This window comes from Cynocephalus volans, chromosome 7 (genome assembly GCF_027409185.1).
Source record: "Cynocephalus volans isolate mCynVol1 chromosome 7, mCynVol1.pri, whole genome shotgun sequence".
Taxonomy (NCBI): Eukaryota; Metazoa; Chordata; class Mammalia; order Dermoptera; family Cynocephalidae; genus Cynocephalus; species Cynocephalus volans.
The window spans coordinates 146,721,899-146,736,737 of record NC_084466.1 but is presented as its reverse complement, the minus strand read 5'-3'; the positions used below and the strand labels follow the sequence as shown (position 1 = coordinate 146,736,737).

Here is a 14,839-nt window from a genome sequence, read left to right as displayed (position 1 = left end):
TTAAGTTTACTACGCTGGGCCTCAGTTTCTTAATCTATACAACAGGGATAACAACAACATCTACCAAAGAGTTATGAGGACTGATTAAGTTAAAATATTAAAGCACTTGGGATGGTGCCCAGTAAACTCGAAAAATACATGTGAATTATTAGTATTATAGGAAGAGGGAATATCTCATTAAACAAGAAACACAAAGCAAAAGCCTTAAAGCAGGCTTCCTCAGCCTTGGTGCTATTGACACTTTGGGCTGGGTAATTCTTTGCTGTGGGGGGCTGCCCTGTACTTTGCAGGAAGTTCAGCAGCTTCCCTGATCTCTGCTTACTAAATGCCATTAGAACCCCTCCCTCCAAATGAGACAACCAAAAATGTCTCCAGACTTGCCAGATGTCTCCTGGGCAAAATCGCCCCTAATTGAAAATCACTGCCTTAAAAGAACAGATTGATACATTTTACTACATCAAAATTAAAAGAAAAAAAAAACCTGTATGATTCCATAAAATACAGTTAAAAGGCAGGCAACATGATAGAGGAAAATACATATAACATGAACAAAGGATTCAATCCCTTGTTATATAAATAATTCTTAGATATCAATAAAAATAAACACCCAATAAAAAGGGCAAAGAAATAAATCAATTTGCAGAATGATTTGTGCAGACTTTTTATATTATTTTAAACATAGTGCTGTGAGTGTGTGTGTATATAAATACAAAGAAAAGAAAAAGAGGCTGGAAGTGCACACCAGATGTTTAACAGTGGTTATCTCTAGAGAAGGGACTGCTGCTGAGGGTGGTGGTCAGTAGGGGCTGCAGAGGGGGTAGCTCTATCAGTATTTGAATTTTCACAAGAACATTCATGAGCTACTTGTATAAATGAAAAATGAATAAAACATTTAAAGGTCGAGATGATAAGCCAAGCACAGCAAGAAAAATAACACATTTTCTCACTCATGCGGAAGCTAAAAGAGTTGATCTCACAGAAATAGAGAGTAGAATAGTGATTACTAGAGACTTAGTAAGGAGAGGAGGGAGGGGAGATGGGAGAGGGTGGTCAATGGATACAAAGTTGTAGAGAGGAAGAATACGATCTAGTGTTCTACAGCAACATAGAGAGACTATAGTCAATGACAAGTCACTGTACAACTTCAGGTAGCTAGTTGAGAGGATGTTCAATGTTCCCAACACAGAGGTGACAAATGCTTGAGGTGATGGATATGCTAAACACCTTGATATGATCATTGCACACTATAAATGTACCCAAATATCACATTTTACTCCATAAATATATACAATTATCATGGGTCAATTAAGAAAAAATAAACTAAAAAGAAAAAAACATTTTGGAGACAGAAGTAGATTAGAGGATACCAGAAACTGGGGGAAGGAATCATGAAAAGTTATTGCTTAATGGCTAAGGAGGTTATGTTTAGGGTGACGAAAAAGTTTTGGAAATAGATGGAAGTAGTAATTACACAGCACTGTGACTAATTAATTCCACACAATTGTATGTTTAAAAATGCTTAAAATGGCATCCCTTATATACATTTTACCACAATAAAAAAAAAATATGTGAAAAAAATAAAGCCTGATAAGGTCAAGATGAATTGCAGGACACTCAAATATCCTGCATTTTCTAGCATTTTAAACTGGATTTCCTTCACCTGCTCTGACAACAACAAACAATACATGTGGCTTGCTGTTGTGCCAGTGCCTGCTCACAGCAGGAGCTCATATATTAAACTCATTTACTCCTCACGGTCACCCCTGAGATGGGTACTTATCATCTCATCTCCATTTTATAGATGAGGAACCTGAGGCAGAGAGGTTATGTAATTAGCCCAGCGTCACAGAGTTGTAAGGGGCAAAGCAGAGTGCAAGGTCAGAGTTCACTTAACCAAGTCTGACTCTGTACAGGCAGGTCACCCAGAAGAGAAGTCAGCCTCCTGAATTGTGCCATGGAAACCAGCTCTAGCCCAACGCTTAAAGCAATTCTGATCAGCTGCAAGGATTGGGCCTCAGACACCCCACTCCATCGTGACAGGGGTGAGGCTGGTGCCCCTCGCCTGCAGTCACATGCTCTGTGCTTTGGAACCAAAGTTCTTTCATACTCTGCTATTCTGTCCAGGCCCCCAGCCTACTAATGGTGCAGCTTAAAAGCCTCAGGCTAATACAATGTGGGATCCTGGATTGGATCCTGGGAACAGAAAAAGGACATTAGTGAGAAAACCAGTGAAATTTGAATCTGGAGTTTAGTTATTAGTAACGTACAGTTTTGACTTCTTAGTTTTGACTAATGTACAATGTAATGTATCATTAACATTGGAGGAAACTGGGTGGGGGTATTTGGGAACTCTCTTACTGTCTTTGCAACTTTTCTGTAAATGTAATATTCTAAAATAAAAGTATATATTATATATATATATATGTTAAAAGCCTCACAGACAAGGATTAGGTCCCTCCCCTGGCCTTAGCCCTGCCATGTTACTGGGGGCAGCCCTGTAACATGAATAAGATGGGACAACTGGTGACTCATACACCTGCCTCTCATCTTGCTTCTGTGACCTCCCCACAGAGGGCTGCTTAGCCAAGGGCTCGTTTGCCCAACACCTGGATTCTAATGCAGGCAGGAAGTTCTGTGCCTTTACTACTACACCAAACTGCCACTCACATCCTAGGGGCCGAATCTTCTCCTTCTTTGTAAATCCTAAGGGATGATGTTAGCACAGAGCCAGCTGCCTCAGAAATCAAAATGAGATTAAGTACCATTGAAAACTGGATCTATAGCCAATGAGGAAATGTATAGAGTTGGTTCATATGAGAAACCCAAAGCAAATAAATACATTTTCCATATCAATAACAATGTCCATTTAATTACAAAATGAAGGATAAGTTACATACTGGAAGGTGTATAAGTGTCAGTAACTAGATACCAGGAATCTCTTTACGTACCATTTCAATCATTTTGTTAATATGTTTCTGAATTTCCAGAACCATCTCCACAGCCTGTAAAGCAGAATAACCATGATCTTCTACAATTGCAGTCTGGAAATTTTAAATATAAAAACTTATACTACGTGTGATTATTTCTGACTGAGTGTATTGACAGAGTGCCTGATAAGGCACCCTGGCTAGTAGATGATATGGTCTTCAAAATCAGGGGATTAGATGTCAGTCTCCAGCCCCCAGGTTGTATTTGGCTGGGTGTGACTGAGAGGCTCTTCTTCCACAGTAGCCTCTCTGCACTGTTCAGAACTGACTGGTTCAGCTGGTTGGGTCAAGGTAACTACATTCCCTTTTGTGGTCTCTTGACCAACCTGGACAACTTTCTTGCAGTAAGTCACCAAGGTATTCTGAATTAGAGTGACTGAATCCGTATAAATCCATGGTCACTTAAAAACTAGAAAAGAGTGTTCTGACAATGACAAGATCTGCATTTCAAAGACAAAGAATGGCATGCCAAGTGCTTTGGTACCCAAATAGCACAACAGATACTAACTAAAGGAAAGATCCTGGCACCAGGATCTGATTATGATCTCACAGATGGTAAGCCAGATACAAATCCTAGTCTTCTGCACTTGATACATTGTGAGGTAATAATTATTTTCTTTAAAAAAAGAATTCTTTATCATTAAAAAATTAAGATTTTTGTTTTTGTTTTTTACTGATTTCCACTAACTTACATAAAATATCACTTAATTTATTACTGGAGTGGGAGGAGGGAATGCTTCCTATACTTTTTCCACTATAGAACATGAACCTCTAGTTCTCCCTAATGCCTAGTTAATAAAATATTTCATGAAGATTTAGAGAGGCACATTGACTCTTTCAGGCCACTGAAGAGCAATATAGACACTAGCACCCCTCTGAGTAATGAAGATGCAACTTAGGATTCATTCATTCCGTAAATATGCACTAAACGTCTCTTTTGTGCCAGGCAATCTGCTATGCCTGGAGTTCTCAGTAGAGTGAGCTAGCTTCCACTTGCTGCTGCTATAGTGCACAGACCAGGAAATAAAGAAATTCCACCTCCCCCAAATAACAACCTTCCAGCACTGTCAAGGCCTGCAGAGGGATGCCTGTGGCGTCCCTGTGCGTCACTAGCATGAGTCAATGCTGTGATGAATCAGACATCTAAGGTGGTCTAAATGTGTTCCCTCTTGTTTGAGGCCTTTCTTGTCCCACTTCCCTGATTGCCTAAAATATTTCTTCTCATTTTATATTTAATTCCCTCTCCCTTGGTGTCACAAGGGAGCTACACTAAAAACTCATCATGATGGACTATTTATTTATTTATTTAGAAAAAGTAGCTTGAGATAATGTAAGGTACTTGTTTGGTTGTTAATCCAGGATGGGGTATACAAATCACTTCTTTCATTAAATTTAGCTTCCCAAGTGATGACTTTCCACAGCTGACCAGAGATACCATCAGCAAAGGCATAGTTAGGGTTGTTAGCGGTTCCTGAAACAGAGGGAAAGCAAGGGAAAATGAGAAACATAGTTCATTTGCACTGAGATCCTTATGGCTTCCTGTAATGGAACATACTACAAGGTACCTGATTGTGCTTCAGTAATGCAATATTTAAGTATAGAGGATTATTGCCCAGCACGGCACTGGTTTTGGCAACAGCTAGTGACACAGCCCCTATGGCCATGCTGCCACAGAGTACAGGTTCAGCAGGTTCTGCAGGTAAAATCGGTTTCTCTGTCAGGGTATCCTTCCTCCCTGGAAGGAAAAATATTGAGAAACGATTCCTTTCTAGGAAGTTTGACTATAATAAGGCTGTAGTTTTCAATGCTTTACTTACACATGGGAAGGCCCAGCAAAAAGAAAGGATGAAGACAGGCTGGGAAGAATACATTCTCCACTTCAACCCCCCCAAGAAGTTTTCTGTTTGATTTCACTCCCTGCTGCTCAAATAATCCGTAGCCTTGGATTCTGCCTGTCTAAGGAATTCTAGGCCATTCAATATTCACTCTTTCAACAGTCATATGAGATAGATATTCTTATCCACATTCACATATAAGTAAACTGGGGCTTAGAGAGGTTAAGAGACTTGCCAAATATATAACGAAGTGGATAAAGAGAGGATTTGGACCGTCTTCGAATCCCAAATCCTCTGTTTTCCTGTATTTCACCACAGCTGCTGCATACCCACCTTTGTGCTTAACTTCTTGTGCGTATAACTTGCTATCTTTCTTGCCAACCCCTAACTCATGCCTTGCTCTATATTGTTTATGAGCTTTAGAAAAGTCTTCTGGATCCAACCATCTACGCAGAACCCTTACCTGTCTTTCACTCTAATATGTCCTCAGCCACCCTGTCTGACCAGGTACCACAGAGTTCATCGTAAATCTCTAGTGTTCCTCTTATTCTCTCCACCACAGCTACTGACCAGTTCAGGTCCCCAGTGGAGATAAGATACGTAAGCACCTAGCACATAATAAGTGCTTAGCAAATTACTGTCCCCTCCTACTTCTTCCCTTCTCTAAGTTCCCCGTTCTATCAGTGAAAAGCAACTGCCAAATGAACATCCATTGGTGGTCTCTACCTATAACTCAGTAGTGGCCATCCCACCCTCCCAAGTGAAGACTGGTGTAACAATTCTTTTGCCTTGGGCAATTCTCTTCCCACCTGTGGGCCTCAGCATTCAAATCTATGAAAGAAGGGACCTTGTCTCTGTGGTAGCCTTGGTCCTTTCCTGGTTCTGGTGCTTTCTTATTCAATGGAACCCACGTTTGCTGGGTGTCTACTTTGTGCCTGGCATTAAGCTAGACACAGGCAATAGCAAGTTGAATGAGGCATGGTTCATGCCCTCAAGGAACATGCTGTAGTTCAACAGGCAGGCAAATCACTGTTCCAATACTAGGTGCAGCTCTGTTGGAAGGCATGGAGCAAAGGGCAACTTGAAGTCATAATTCAATTATTTGCTTTTAAACAGCAAAGTTTTCCAAAAATGTTTATATGTTATACAGGACGGAGATAGTGTTGGTTATCCCTATCAAAGGATATCAGTACTCTTTAAAATATGGAGTGGCTTCTTGATTAGCTAATGGGAATTTTGAAAGGAGCTGAAAGGTCCCCTTGACATCCTACCACACCCCCCTGCCTTACTACTGTTCAAAGCACTTTATTTAATAAGTGTTCACCTCTGGGTGAGAAACCCTTCTATCTTACAAATAAAAATGAAGGGTGGGGTGGGGAAAAATCCTGTCCACCCAGCACAGCAGCTACAAGTGAGAAAGTGGCATGAAGGATGGATGTGCCTGCTGGGAGCCCAACCTGCGTATGTGGCAAGAAGACTTGCAAAGGCAGTCCAAGCTTTAGCCTTTCTTCCCTACACATATGTTACTGAAGGTTCTTCAGATGAGAAGCCACCAACCTGGCTGTTGTCCTTTCTTTTTTGTAGGAGGTGAAGGAGGTGGTGGTGGTATTAGAGGCGAAGGTACAAGAACTGTTGAGTCTTCCAGGCTCTTTTCTAATTCTTTTCTCTCCTTATCTTCTTGCACTTTATTTGCAAAGAATGTCCTTAATGGCAAGAAAATATTTTCTTTACATTGTAAATGTTTTTACAATGGGATATTTAGGAATATCACTTTGTAATTTTGGTCATGTTTTAGAGCTGACCAAATATATTTAAATAATTAACTGTTTTTTAGCTACTTAAGAATAAATCAGCTTCAATTGCCAAGGCCAAAAAATACTAATGCTGCTATAAAACTGTGTTCAAGAACTGAAATTTATTTTTGCCTGGAAATAAATGTCTAAAAATTTCAGGTGCTCATTTTTGAAATAATTTGAGTCCTGTTTACGTTTTTTTGGGGGGGTGGGGTGGGCGGAACTGGCCAGTAAGGGGATCTGAACCCTTGATCTTGGTGTTGTAATACCACGCTCTAACAAACTGAGCAACCGGCCAGCCTTCTGTTTACATTTTTAAAGTAAAATTTGAAGATATCATTTGATTAACAGCTACTGTATTTTCTTTTTTATAAATGACCATTATAAAACAAATGTGTTAAGAATAGTAAAATATAGCATTATGTGGAGGACTTCCTTTCTTTTTTTTTTTTTTTTTTTCTGGAGGGGTGAACTTAAAATGAATAGTTAAAAAACTTTTGGGAAATCCTGCTTAGGTATATCTACATAACATTTCAGCCCTCTAGAATAAAAAGAGGCTAAAAGCTTCCATAGACGAAAAAGTAAAAGAAAAACAAAGACACGGGAATCAGGCTTGCATCACAATTATTAATTACACAGATGCCAGTGGGGCAATGCCTTTAAAGTACTGAGGGAAAGTGATTTCAAAAGAGAACTATATACTCAGATGAACTGTCAACTGTGATGGCAAAATACTGACATTTCCCCACATTTAAGAGCTCAAAATCTTTACATCCTACATACCCTTTCTCATCCTTTAAAAAGATATAATCCAGCAAATCAAGAAAGAGGAGGAAGATATGGGATCCAGAAAGAGAACTATGAAGTCTTTATGGCATCTCTGTAGTAGGTCTAGGTCTAGAGAGGAACCAATCCACTGGTTTGGTTTGGGGAGGGAAAACTCCAGGAAAAAGGAAATAGAATAGAAGGTATGTGTGTTAGTCTGTTTCTGTTGCTTGTAACAAAATATTTGAACTGGGTGATTTATAAGAAAACAAAATTTATTAATTACAGTTTCAGAAGCTAGGAAGTCCAAAGTTCAAGGAACACATCTGGTGAGGGTCTTGGTGGTGGCAAGAGTGATACAGGGTACCACACTCTGAAATGGTGGAGCAGAGAGAGTTCCTCATGCACTCTCCTTTTAAAGCCCTCCAACCATGCCCATGACCACCATTTTTAATCCATTCACTACATCCTGGTCCTATAATCTAATCAGCTCTTCAAGGCCCCACCTTTCAATTACCATGATAAGATTTCCCACCCTCAGTGGTCACAGTAGAGATTAAGCCTCAGTGGGGGGAAGCGGGGGAGGGCATCCACTCTACAGCAGTATGACTGAGAGCTTGGGAAAAAATAAGGATTTTTTCCCCTTTGGTGGGGTGGGGGGTGGGGGGTGGAAAGGGATAAAAGGAAAAGCATACAGAAACTCCAAGAAAACCAAAACTTATTCAAACTAGTTTATTACAAAGGTCGTCATCCAATTCTGAAGCAGACTAAAACATGATATTTGTGATAAAGCTTAAGGAAAGAGAATCCAGTTGACCTTTGTTTGGCCAAGGGGGTTTTGGCATTGGATCTGAACAAAAGGAAAAGTAATCCTAACCCATTACTTGGTTGGGCACTGAACAATACTTATTAGCCCTAATAAAAACAGTTCCTGGGGCCGGCCCGTGGCTCACTCGGGAGAGTGTGGTGCTGATAACACCAAGGCCACGGGTTCAGATCCCATATAGGGATGGCCGGTTAGCTCGCTGGCTGAGCGTGGTGCTGACAACTTCAAGTCAAGGGTTAAGATCCCCTTACTGGTCATCTTTAAAAAGAAAAACAAAAAAACAAAAAAACCAAAAAAACCCCACTTCCTTAGTTTTTGAATTTTAGAGTCAACGTGTAGGCAAAGCATGGAAGACTTGGTGGTTGTTGAAGGACAGAATGGCAGCATCAGACACTGAGACTATGTAAATAGATATTAGAAGCTCAAAGGTGGCATGTGATGAGATGGGGAGAGGGAAACGACATCACCTGAATTTGTAATTTGACTCTTTTCCTGAGAAACGTTTTACTGAATCCTAGGAAAGCTCTATGTGTGACAAGAGAACAAAAGGCCTAGTTAGCTTTACACAGTAAGGTTTTAATAACAGAGTTTTCAGGAGAACAAATCACAATACTTTATGCTGAATTTTGCTGCATTAACATATGCTGCTTAAATTGACTTCTCACTGCTATAGATTTGACAGACCCATTTTACTGGCAGGTGAAATGCAAAGACAATGGATATATATCAATACATGGCATTTGTATTTCTTTTTATTGAAACAATTGATTATACGTATTTGTGGGGTACAGAGTTGACTATCAAAACCTGTGTGCTATATGTGATCAAATCAGGATAATTAGTATATTCATGATTACAAAATGTAATCATTCTTTGTGACCCTTCACCAGTTTCTCACCAATGCGCCTCTCTCTCCCCTTTCCCACTTCTATTGATGTTTATATTTCGAAGTGGACAATGTACCTGAGCAGGCGATCCACCTCGGCCTGGTTAGAGGGTGCGACACCCTGAAGCTCCTGGGTGATGGCTTCGTTGACCCACTGCACGGCCGTGCTCACCGCTCGGCCCCTTTCCGCTTCCTCTGCTTCGGCCAGCTCCGGCGAGGCGCTCTCGTGGACCTCGAAGTGCGCTGAGATCACCACAGAACATATGTTCTGCAAAGAATATAAATGTGTTCTACATGTTCCTGACCTCTCACAGAGTACAGGAAATTGAATTAATCCAGCTTTTAAGGTGCATGATATTTTATCACCAATTTCAAGAGGAAAATGAGAATATATCATTTTCTTTGAGATATTTTTATAGCTATTGAAACACTGTGGAACCCAACTTCATGGAACATTTTAAATTATTATCTTGTTGGGCCGAGCCCGTGGTGCACTCGGGAGAGTGTGGCCCTGGGAGCGCGGCGACGCTCCCGCCGCGTTCAGATCCTATATAGGAATGGCCGGTGCAGTGCCGGTCACGAAAAAGACCAAAATAATAATAATAATAGTAATAAAAATAAAAAATAATAAAAAAATATTATCTTGTTAAAATACCCTTATAGAAACCCTATATTGAACTTCATTTTTATCACTACCTCTCTGATAAATAGCTACAGGAATACAAGCAGATTTAATCATAATTATTCTTCTCCCAGAAGACTGTAACAAATTGTTTCTAACAAGTACATACAAATTAAAGTGAATTAAAATGAATTGTTAAAATTACTAAAATGAATTTTCTTTATTTAGATCAGTTGACATATCTATAAATCGATGTAAATCTGTATATAAACATGAATCTATAAGCCTATATGTAGATTTATAGAACTCATCACATTAGTAACGTCAGAGTTTTAAAACTATTTTTGTCTCATTTCCTTTCTCCATCTTAGATTACCTTCAAGTCATGTCTATCAAAATTATACTTGAACATAATAAAGCCATCATGATTGACGTGACCACCTGTGAATAAATAGTATATTCTATATTTATATATATTTCACAAACACTGAATTTCAATACACTAACTTCCTAGTTGAGACAAGAATTGCTGATAAATGCACTGGGGTCAGGACATATTAAAGAACACAGTTAAATTGCCTCATACCTTGGGAAAATTTTGAACGGTGCAGAATATTTCCACTTGTAGTGTAGGAAGCCCCAGTCCATCCAGTACGTTTTTCCCCACTATTTTGTATATGGTGGGAGGCTTTGCAAGTTTAGAAAAGTAGTTTGCCTTCAACACACAAAAAACACAACAATCACAATACCGCATCTAATTTATCTTCAAAAGGTCATTCACATTTACTCTAATTTCTACTAACCCTCTCCATGAGTGTCCATCCTGGTGTCTGGATTAGACTGGCAGCTCAGTGGGAACTGCCCTGCCTTCACGTAGCGAGATTTGGATTCGGCCCAATGCTAAGTCTTTGCTATGTGGAGCAATTTGTTAACTCTCAGCCGAAACTCCCATACATCTCTTAATTTAAAGGCCCTGTGTCACTCTTATTGTGGCCTTATAGCAGGACTTCTTAGAGTCCTATCTAACCTATACCTTTGTCCATGATACAGAAGTCAATTGGTCTTTAGAATACTATGACACAAGGAAATTAAGAAAACCGAAGCGGGCTGATTTTCATTCCTGTCTGCAAGGCATCTGATATTCTAATAATGAAGACTTGTGCGGCAGCTGTTTCTCACTTGCCATCAGCTCATGCATAGTCCTGCGTGTTCAAAGAGGCTTGTTGGGAACCTTAGTAACAGCAGTTTCATTGATGTGGAAAAGCAGATGCCACTGAAAAGTGATCCAAGAAGGAGACTGCAGAAAGACAGTGCAGCTGAGATAGAAAGCTCACTTAAGGAACCTGGGTAGAGATTCAAGATGGTTTTCCTATGCAGAGAAGCAGGAGCTGGGAGGGGCTGGAAGAAGGGAAGGTGAAGGCACACCCTCCTTGCCTTCTTTATTACCAGAGGATGGGGCTCTTCATTTTCTTTTAGCAGACCAGGTTTCTGATCTTTTAGTTCAATCCAGCGACTTCAGCCTAGACAACAGTTCATCTAACATCCACAGTAGTGTGCCAGCTCAGAGGTGGTGCTTGGCAGAACTAACACAAGTGCCAATTTTCAAACCATCCATGCAGTTTAAGGATGGTGATTTGTATGTTACAGAGTCAGCACCTAAATGAATTTAGTTAGAATCAGGAGAGGAAAAATGTAATTTAGCTTACACTTTGTGCATTATAGTGAGTTCAATTCAATAAGCACCAAGCACCTACAACGTACCACATATTGTGTTAGAAAGGGAAGGGAACTAGCATTTTTTAAGTGCTTAATATATACTCTGAAGGAGTGACGATGTCTTATTTATCACTGTGTCACACACCACAGTACCTGGCATATATGGGATTCCAGAAAATCTCATATAAATCAATGAAAGTCAGACACATCCCTGAGTACTTTGTACATTATATCATTAAATTCTCAACACAACTCTCTAAGGTGGTATCATCTCCATTCCACACATATGCAAACTGAGTTCCAGAGAGATAAATTGTCCAAAATCGTGTACACAGCCAATGTTTCATTACCTACTGCGTTGTAACAGACCACCCAAAACTTAGTGGCTTAAGCCATTTATTTGCCCATGACTCTGCAATCTGGGACCAGCTCAACTGGGAAATTCTTTTGCTGGTCTTGCTTGAGGTCTCTTATGCAGATGCAGCCATCTGGAGGCTTGACTGGGGCGAAGATATCCAAGATGGTTTTACTCCCTTGTCCAGTGCCTCAGCTGGGATGGCTGGAACACGGAGGGGCTGGCTGGGCATACGTCCTTCTCACAGGATATCCTGGCTGTCTCCCATCTGCCAGGGCCTCTCTCTGCACGATCTCTCTCTCCAGTGGGGTAAATGGACTTCCTCACAGCACAATAACTAGCTTCCAAGAGGACAAGCCTCAATATGCCAACCCTTATCAAGCCTCTGTACCATGCCTGCCAAGTTCCTATTGATCAAAGCAAGTCACACGGCCAAGTCCAGAGTCAAAGCGGGTGGGACTTACATAAGAGTGTTCACACTGGAGGTGTGGTTCATTGGGGGACCATCCATGTAACACTCTGCCACAGCTAGGAAGTGGCAGAACTAAAAATCAAACCCAGATCTGCCAAATTCCTAGTCCCAAACTATTTCAGTAAGTTTTATGATGAAGGAATAAACAGTATTGCTATTGCCTATAGGGATATTCCCCACCCTTGAATTCCTTTAATATATCTGAGAAGTATAGAGGAAATGGCATTGAGCTGAACACTGGAGGATGTGTAGTATTTCAACAGGCAGACAAGGGGGAGAAGTGGAGAGCGGATAATTCAAGTAGAGGGAATGGGATAAGCAAAAATGGGGGAGGAAGTGGGAAACTTCAGGCAAGTCAGTGGTCCAGTGTAGAGGGGGTAGGACGGGGAGATAAGGCTGTTACCAGGGGTAGGGGCTGAGCACTGGGAACCACACACATATGTGAAGGTGTTTGATCTTACTCGGAAAGCAAGGGCAAGCCACAGGGGGTTCCCAGGAAAAGACCAGAGGGAGAGGCTATGTGAGAATAAGGATGGCCAAAACGAGGGCAGTTACTAAGAAAATGCAATTCCTGAACATCCTTCTAAGTCCAACCAAAGCTTTCCTGGATACTACAGCCTACAGGGATCTTCCCCGTCCCCGAATTCCTTCAATAGGCATACAGTGATCTCTCAATCTAGCTCACAATCATGTACCACCTTATCTTTTACTCCAGTTATTTTAAACATCAGGGGGTTTTGTCTCTAACCAAAGTATAAGCTCCCAGAGAGCTGTACAAACCAATGTCCCGGCTGCCTGATATTCTGGGAAGATCATTACACTGGGGGACAAGAGTCCAAATTTCTAGTCTTAGCTTGTGCACTAAGTAGCTGTGAGACAAGGGCTTGATGTCTTTGTAAAATGAGGAAGTTAGACTAGATAGCTTTCAAGAATTCCTCCAGCAGGAGACAGAGAATGGAATTAGAGTTAAGCATTCACTCATCCCACAAGCAGTTCTTAAGTGTCCACTACATACCACACACTGCTGGGTACTAGGGACACAGACCTGGTTTGATTTTTTTCTTCTGTCACTGTGTCCCTTGGGAGTCATCTGAATTTCATTGGGCCACAGGTTCTTTATTAGTAAGACGGGAATCATAATTTTTACCTTACCAGTGCTTCTAAGGATTAAGCGAGATAACATAAAGTGCACATGAGAGGGGCTCAATAAACGACCCCAGCCCCCCAGCTTTGATGTATATAGACCATGACTGACAGGGAAATCATGGAGCGTCCTCTAAATCAACGGCCTCAACAAGACGTGGTTTTGAACCGTGACAGCACTTACACACGCCGCCTGGCGTGGTCAGACCGCTGTCCCAGCCCTGACCACGGTGCCGTCCAGGCTCTGTCCAGTGCTGGCGGGTACTTAGGATCTGGAAGCGAGAAAAGGCTTTTGCCTTTGTTTCAACTGCTCGTGCTAAAGGCCAAGGGAAGTGCCAGATCCGGGCACAGGGACTCGGAAGGTGGTAAGAAAAGGCCCCGGCTCTCAACGGGAGTCACAAGCTGCCCAGGGAGGCGGTGCCACGGGAACACCGAAGGACGGTTAGTCCCGGGCCAAGCGGGCCGGGCTTCGGTGTGAGTGTGAGGGTCAGCAAGGGGCCGGCCAGGTGGGGACGGGCGCCCCAGCCGAGGAGCTTAGGTCGAAATCGGAGTGAAACGTGGAAGCAGCGGGACCAGCTGGCCGAGGCCCCAGGGTGCGCTGAGGCCAAGCTAGAGCGAACGCCAAGGCGTTCATCCCGTGGTCACAAGGGGGCCGCGATGGCGGGAAGGTGGAGCTGGACGCTATTACGCATGTGTCTGAAAAGGCAATGGCGGCCCGGCCCTCAGGGAGCGAGAAGCCTCCAGGGCCGTGAAGGGTCGCCGCACGACAAACCCGCCCAGAGCACGCTTGCATCTAACTGCCGCCTCCCCACCACTTCCTCGAGTTCCCCCGCGCCTCTCCCCCTCGGAAGCTGCCTCTCCTCCTCCGAAGGTGCCTCTCCGCGTACCCAAGGCCCAGGGCCCCGGCGGCGGCGCGCATGCGCGACTCTAAGGCGCAGGCGCACGACGTTGCCGCAGCGCGGAGCAGAGGAGAGGGGCTGGAGGGGGAGGGTGCCTGTCCCTGGTCCCTACCAGGTGCCCGTAGACGTCGGCAGGCTGGAGGTAGAAGGTGGAGTTGAGCAGCTCCTCCAGCCTGCGCGGAACGTCGTTCTCCCGGTAGTACTCCATCGCCTGCTGCTTCAGCTTCTGCAGCTCCCTAGTGGTCCCACAGCTGCGGCCGCCGCCTTCTTCCCCCATGGTAGGAGATTTAAGGCTACAGCGGGGTATAGCCTGGGGGCCTGCGAGCGTCCTCCCCGTCGCTAGGCAACGCAACGAGATCCCGACCCCAGGTCTCGCGATGCTTCCAGCTCTAGGCGCTTCCTGCGCCAGGAGCTGCGAATGGCTCCTGCGTCCACTTCCCTTTCTTCCTCAGAGGGATCGGGCCCGGGCATGGGCTCCTCGACTCCCGACACTGTCACTCTCCCAGCTTTGTTTGTCACCACTTTCCTCCGACGATTTTC

The 14,839-nt window shown here is 42.8% G+C and overlaps 1 protein-coding gene across 1 annotated transcript in view; it reads right to left on the bottom strand.

The window, feature by feature from the left end:
* Positions 1-14,621, bottom strand: part of ENO4 (enolase 4) — a 29,676-nt gene extending 15,055 nt beyond the window's left edge. Inside the window, exons 1-7 of the mRNA XM_063102801.1 lie at positions 14,412-14,621; positions 10,301-10,429; positions 9,170-9,360; positions 6,380-6,525; positions 4,553-4,722; positions 4,327-4,458; positions 2,949-3,002 (exon numbers count right to left, since the gene is read on the bottom strand). Of these exons, the coding sequence (XP_062958871.1) occupies positions 2,949-3,002; positions 4,327-4,458; positions 4,553-4,722; positions 6,380-6,525; positions 9,170-9,360; positions 10,301-10,429; positions 14,412-14,576 (987 nt within the window). The 5' untranslated portion in view covers positions 14,577-14,621. The remainder of the gene's footprint in view (positions 1-2,948; positions 3,003-4,326; positions 4,459-4,552; positions 4,723-6,379; positions 6,526-9,169; positions 9,361-10,300; positions 10,430-14,411) is intronic.
* Positions 14,622-14,839: the final 218 nt, after the last annotated feature.